The sequence below is a fragment of the Glycine max genome, chromosome 19 (genome assembly GCF_000004515.6).
Source record: "Glycine max cultivar Williams 82 chromosome 19, Glycine_max_v4.0, whole genome shotgun sequence".
In the NCBI taxonomy this organism is placed as follows: domain Eukaryota; kingdom Viridiplantae; phylum Streptophyta; class Magnoliopsida; order Fabales; family Fabaceae; genus Glycine; species Glycine max.
Window position 1 is genome coordinate 50,215,354 of NC_038255.2, and position 7,084 is coordinate 50,222,437.

The window sequence follows — 7,084 nt, forward strand, 5'->3', positions numbered from 1 at the left end:
ACAACAACAACCCCCTTTTATTTATTTCTTCTATTGGATTCGATCTTATATTTTTTTCACCATGCCGGATCTCCCGCTTTTGTTTTATTTACCCATGCCCCTATGTCAATGTACTGTACTTCTTTTTTTATTAGTGTTAAATTAAATTAAAAGGGTTGAAATCAGATCAGAGACAGGGGTGAAAACTGTAATAAATAAATTATGATTAACTATTTTTTTTTAACTTTGAAATTTCATTTTTAGTCTTTAAATAAAAGTTTAATTAGTCAAAAATTTTAAATTTTTTGAAATTTAATTTTTGGTCCCAAAACAAAATTAGTTGATCAAGATAATCACACTTTTTATTTAGCAATTAAAAATTGAATTTCAACAAAATTTAAGAATTAAAAACTTAATTAACTCAACGAATAATGGAAAAGACACATGAATAAATATTGCGTTAAAACAAGTTGGCCATGGGATTGATATGTTCGCCAGCGCCATACAGTCTATATAATATACTTGCTCATGTTTATATATTACCATTTTTGGAGTTTAGGAGATAAAGGTTGATGGGTGATTAAGAAGAAGGAAAAAAGAAAAATATATATTTTATTTGATTTTTTTATTAAAAAATTAATAATTAATATTTATTGATTAAAAAAATCATTTTCCGAGTTTTGACTCCTTTTAACTGTGCCTATTAAGTTTTGAATATTATCAGAGGTGAACATACTCTCTACTCTACCACGGTGCAGTGCCACTTATCGATGCATCTTTGGTTTAAGACTAGTATAATAAAGAAAAGAAAAATTGCCCAATAGTCAATAGCATAGCATATACTACACTAGTCTACAAGTCAGCGAAGAAAACGGATGTTGTGCGCCAAGGTTTGCAGAAAGAAACCATAGTCAAACCCACGCAGCAATGAGTCAAATATGATGCTAATAGGTTAGGAACGAACTAACGCTTATTTACTCCCCATTCCCCCATTTACAAGAAATTATATTTGTATATTTGTTTATACAATAAAGAGAAATAATATATATATATATATATAGGATTTTCAGTGTGATAGAAAAAAATAACATTATATAAGAGTAACGTATGAATAATGTTATATCTATTCCGTTTTATTTGTCACAATTGAAGAAATTTTTTTATTTCTATTTAAATATCATTTAAAAAGATTAAAATAATATCAATTACTAGTTCTATTATAAAAATAAATTAATTAATTAATTTTCTTTATATACTACGTAGATATTTTAACCTTAACTGACATGAAAAATAAACATTGAAGACTATTTGTCAAACATCGAGCTGTAACGGAAAAAGATTTTAAGAAGAGTACAACGCACGGTGTGGAAAGGAAACGCCAAAGCATATCGATCGTGGTGGCTTGTTATCCCAAGTTTGACTTGATCCCTATTTATTTTCAACTTAGAACTACTTTCTACACCTTTTTAATAAAAAAATATACTACGTTTCAAAATTTTCAATTAATTTAAACGCACGACTTAATTACATTTAATAAATTAAAAATCAATTTTAGTTAATGTTAAACCCACCGCCCACAATACCAATACACCATCGCCAAACAAAAGTTGTGGCGGCAACTGGGTTCGTGGGATATAGCTAAATTTCATCTCACATTTTCTTTTATTCTTAATTATTTGTTAATGTTATTTTCAAACTATACTTTTTAAATTAATAACGATAAAATAAAAGGTAAATATTGGGATTAAAAGTAGTAGCATAAAATCGCTAACTATGGGAATTAGAAGTATTTCAGCATGAAGACATAGTAGACTAGTGGTAGAGTAAGTAGGAAGTGGGGGGCCTCTCTTACCAACACTTTGAAAATAAGTGAGATCCATTAGTCAACACGAACGCGCATTTCCACCACACGCCAAAATCTCCTTGTTTCCTTCCATAATACGACACTTATGTCCCCCTCTCTTATATCTCATTATTTTTTCATCCACAAGTAAAGAAAAAAAATCGTATCATTCCACCAATCACAGAATGGACTTGCCCCACGTGACCATCTCCCCCTCTATGCATGCGTATTTCATGGAATTGGATGCTCTCACAGTAATGCATCGGGCAGCGAAATTATGGCATTGTCACATTCACACATATTCTACCAAACTTGTAACACCAAATTCATTCATTTCAACGAAAGATTTCCCCCACCGTCTAAAATGTTTTATATCTAAAACACTGACAGGCACTTACGTTCAACTCTCACGTTTCTTTCGGGTTCAAATTCTCTCTTTGATTTGCCTAAAGTTCAAGTATTAAGATTTGTTCTGCTTTTTTTATTTATTTATTTATAAAATGACATCTGATTGAAAAATGTTGTCTTTCATTTATAATAAAAGATTAGTTGTTGCATATCAACTTAAAATAATCACTTCTTCCTTTTATAGCTGTATTGATTATTTAATTTCAAAAATTTTTTTAAATGTGCAAATACTATCTAATTTTTCATAGTTTTTTGACATTTCAACTAAAGCAAATACTATCTAATTTTCCATAGTTTTTTGACATTTCAATTAAGGCATTTATACAAATAAGTGATGACGTGGCCTCTACCATATTATCCCTTTCTTTTCATAAAGCTCCACCATCCTAATTCCTATCCAGTGTCTGACACTGACTGACTCAAACTTGGATAATTTGGAGTTTAGGCCCATGACAATTGCTTTGGATTGATTCTTCCTTTGTGGTCCATGTGTTGCGGAGTTGAACAACCCATGAATTTCTATAAATTCATATGTACTGTCAATTTTTTTTACTTCTTCCTGATAAATGAACTCAGACACGTACTATATTACCAGAAAAAGTAAAGGGAGAAAACGGATGTCTCAACAACCGCATCACAAGTCATTCTAAAAAGAAAAGTTTTATTATGCTTTTATAGAGAGATATTATTTGTACACTAAATTATATGAAAAATTGAGCAACAAATTTTACAATTGAGTGAGAAATAAAGAAAAGAGGAAAACATGAGATGCAATAAATGATGTGACAAAAAAAGATAAAGGTAAAAAATGTTGTATAAATTATTATATGAATAACTCATTTTTTTATAAAACACCATACTGATAACAATTAGTGAATGTTTTATTTCAATGATTAATATGATTGATGGTCATGTATTAGTAGTTGAGGAAGAACACTGGTAGTATACAGCATTCCTCATGTCGGAATTCCCATTCCAAATATTTTCGACTTGAAAAAAAGCACAAGCATCTAAACCTATGCAAATGCAATACTCTGAATATATATACAACAATTGATAAATGCTGTTACAAATATTTGAATAATCATTAGTATGTCAACATAAAAGCAATGATTAAGGAGGAAAGCTATCTACAGCCATGCAATATATGTAGTCAACGAATAAAAGCAAAGATGATAAAAAAAGATTATGATGCCAAGTTATCTTGGACATGGTTCTCAGACTTATCTTAGTTTCCTAATCGGCAAGGCACGTCCAAAGAGCTTTTCTACTTCACCGGCTTCCATTTTAAGCCCATCAAGAATCTCCATTTCTTCTTTTGATAACCCTCTTAAGAAATTTTCCTCGTCTTCTTGAAACATTTTGAACCCTTCTGCCAACTTCTGAAATAAGGTCGCCTCCGTTTTCCCCACCTTCTCCACCTCTTCTTCTATCTGTTCAACTTCCCTTACAATGGTCTCTTCTCCTTCCTCTACCTTTTTCTCCAGCCTTTCCACCAGGGAAGGCTCTGGCCCGCATGTGTTATCTGTCCTGATGAACTTGCTAAAGTCTCTTCCCACACTCTTAGATGCTTTTTCAAGTTCAGGAACTATAGATTCAGGCAAAACTGCACTCCTTGTGTATACAACAGCACCTCCATAACCATCCCAAGCATCGTTTCTGCCTCGGTAGTATACAAATACGTAGTCATCTGATTTATTCTCAATCTTGGATGACAAAATATACCTATATATATATATATATCATTGTTTGTAAGTCTTCTAATGTTAACAAAAGACTCTTTGATTCAAATATCTGGCAAATGTTAAATGATTTAATGTATGCACACGTAAAAGGAACAACATGTTGTATTCTTTTTCTGATCTAGGAAAGGAACATTTACTTCCTTCAAACACAGGGTGTATGATAACTACTATTTTTAACATATTTAATTGCCTTGCTTATGAGGTTTTGGTCTTGATTGATTAGTCCTACCACTAATTTGAATTATTGGGCCAAATTGGGCAGTGAATAATTTTGACAGCATTAGTTATATTTTGACACTATATCAGCATTTTAGTCATAACTTAAGCTATAGACCTCTAATTATGACGTTCTTTATATGCTACGAAAGTTAATAAAGATATCTACAAACTTTGTAAAAAGGACGAATTCGGGAATTTCAGTGTTAAAATTCAGCTTTAGAGTTAGACCAGAAGTATTGGGCGAGCATGCATGACATACCTTTTGTCTTTTGAGCATATATCATTAAATTCAAGGGCAAGTTAGGTAAATGAGATATCGTTGAAAAGCTTATTACATGGGCTAATAGTTGGGATAAGGGTAATCTTGGGATTAGGAGATAATTAGTTACAAAAGAGGAAAAACATAGTGCAAAAATAGACTTGGACCATTTGTGTAGTTGTGACCTTTCAGATTCAAGGTTTTCCCCCCTTGTTTGCGTTTTATGCATTTTTAGTTTCTCCATTGGTGATTGCTATAGAAGGCTAATGATTTGGATTCTGAGACTTGTTCTTAATTCTATTTTGGATTCAAACTTCCCCTTCTTTTCCAAATCTGTTTATAAGCATGTTTATGCCTGAACTAGATCTGATTAGGTTTTGGAATTTATTTCAGAATTTGTTTAGAAGCTACACTAATGAATTTGCGGTCTAATTAAATTGGATCATTCTTAAATCAATTGGACCTAAACATTGGTGTTGCAATTGCAAATTGGCGTTGTCCTTCATTGATTGAATCAGAGGATGTTTTCCAGTAGACAATTGAACCATTAACAATGATTGGATCTAGAATCAGTATAGTGATTTGTGATGAATTCTACCATGTGTGTGAATTTCTTAAGTCGAGCTTCATACCAATTAAATTTTTATTCAAGTTTGCTGAATTTTTTTATCTCCTGATAATGATCAAAACAACCTTTTCTAACTCTCCTAACTTAATTAAGAAACATGATTTGGTCTGTGCCTTAATTACACTACAACTCTACAAGTAAGTAGGAAGCTAGTTTTATTTTGGCTCTAGCACAACCCTCACGTCAATGTGCTTCGTGTGGATGTAGTTGCAATTAACTATACATGTCTAGCTAAGTAAAAATTGAAAAGAAAGCTTATGAATAACAAATTACCAGTCATCTTGATAGTGAAGGTACTTATTGTCATGATTGTAAAGGATCCCAGGATAGGAAGGATCTTGTACAAATCTCTGCTCAGCGGACCTAGTAATAAATCCAGCATCTGGAGTCCGTATTCTCCATGACAAATTACCCACAAGTTTGTTGGATTCTGTGTGAAATTCATGTAATTGGCAGTCAAAGGTATCGAAGGTAGGATTTAAGCCACTAGTGATGAACCACTTGCCACTGAACTCAGCAATGTTAAAGCTATTAACAAGGACATCAGGATTTGGAGCAGGAAATTCTCCCACATCAGATTTCTTAGGTACACATTTCTTCCGTGATACTGCACATTCATTGAATTCATCAACCACACTGTTTTCAAACAGGTCCCCACATTTAATCTGGAAAAATAAGAAGAAAATAAAAGCTTCATGAGCAGGATTTGGAGACATGAATAATGGTGCAGGCATGAATTTGATGTAAAGCGCGAGACTAACTTGGCATTCGGTCTCATCAGGTCTATTGTTGCAAGTTTGAAGACAAGCAATATTGGCCGCACAAGATGGGTTTGAAAGACACTTAGCCAGTTCTATCCTGCATAGACAAAAGAGTATGAAATTGGTGGCCATAACATGTAGTCATGGCAGAACAAGAACAAGAGAAAGAAAGATGGCATACCTGCAATCCTTCAACAAGCAAGCACAAGTTTTGAGAGCGTCAACAGCATCAGCTGGTGGAATGATCATTAAAACGGATACCAATATGCCAGCTACTGCCGTGATGCGTAAATTACTCCAATCTTTGAGAAACGCAAGCATTCGATCCGCGGCGAATTTCAATATATGTTGCTATCCAAACAAGGTGTAAAGTAAACTCAGAGGATGGACATTGGATATAAAGGTGCAATCTTAGGAACAAATTTTGCATTTTCACAAAAGGGATAAGCATGATTGCATTAACAATGAAGTAGGATAAACTAAGCAGCGGTTACTAACCCGTGGTATTTGTGAATTAGTGGGAGAAAAATATCCTTTCCCATGGTCGTGTTGCCCCCTCACACTGCAATAAGGTCTTAACAAGCGCAACCGTGTTGGCTTTCTGGCGGTGGCCAACACTTTGAGCACTACCACACTAGGAGCATATTTAAAACCTCTAGTCCTGTGAAACCTTAAATCACCTCTAACCGTAAGGCCTGCTTTTACACATACTTTGGGAGTGCCAGTGCCTTCCCCATGGGATAACAACATTGAGTGCGCACCCCACGTTGCCATATATACATATAATATAATAATAATAATAATATATTAATATATGTATATGTCTTCAACTCCAAATGTAACCTGATACTGTGAAAACCAAATCAACAAGATCAACAGGATATCATTTAGAATGCAGAGGTAATCATAGCCCAAAATGGAATACTAAAGACTCTATAATAAAAGGAAAATATAATTGTCCAAGAATATTGCATACCCACTTGTTTTCATTAGCCAAGTTACAAAATTTAGTTTATAATAGTAGTTAAGGGCAGAGATATAATTTAGAATGAGCAAAGTTGGAAACATGCCTTGCGGCGTAGAAGAGGCCAAGTGCAGGTAAAATGAGAAATAGAATAAGAAAATGTGAGGAAGAAGAGGAAGAAGAAGAAAGAAGAGTCGCCGTCGCATAACATGAGATAAGAACATGATGATGATGGTGTTTGTGTGGACTGCAAACAGACCCGTCACTCACTGGAACCT

The 7,084-nt window shown here is 33.5% G+C and overlaps 1 protein-coding gene across 2 annotated transcripts; it reads right to left on the minus strand.

Annotated features, from left to right (window-relative positions):
- Positions 1-3,241: 3,241 nt before the first annotated feature.
- LOC100778118 (violaxanthin de-epoxidase, chloroplastic-like) lies at positions 3,242-7,084 on the minus strand. Of its 2 annotated transcripts, XM_014771336.3 has the most exons (6): positions 6,913-7,084; positions 6,341-6,691; positions 6,024-6,193; positions 5,843-5,939; positions 5,355-5,746; positions 3,242-3,955 (listed from the first exon to the last, which is right to left on the minus strand). In XM_014771336.3, the coding sequence occupies exons 2-6, from the start codon at positions 6,614-6,616 to the stop codon at positions 3,454-3,456; spliced, it is 1,437 nt and encodes a 478-aa protein (XP_014626822.1). In that variant the 5' UTR covers positions 6,617-6,691; positions 6,913-7,084; the 3' UTR covers positions 3,242-3,453. The 2 variants fall into 2 exon arrangements, with proteins under 2 accessions (XP_014626822.1, NP_001240949.1); NM_001254020.1 differs by lacking the exon at positions 6,913-7,084 and having other exon boundaries at positions 3,454-3,955; positions 6,341-6,616.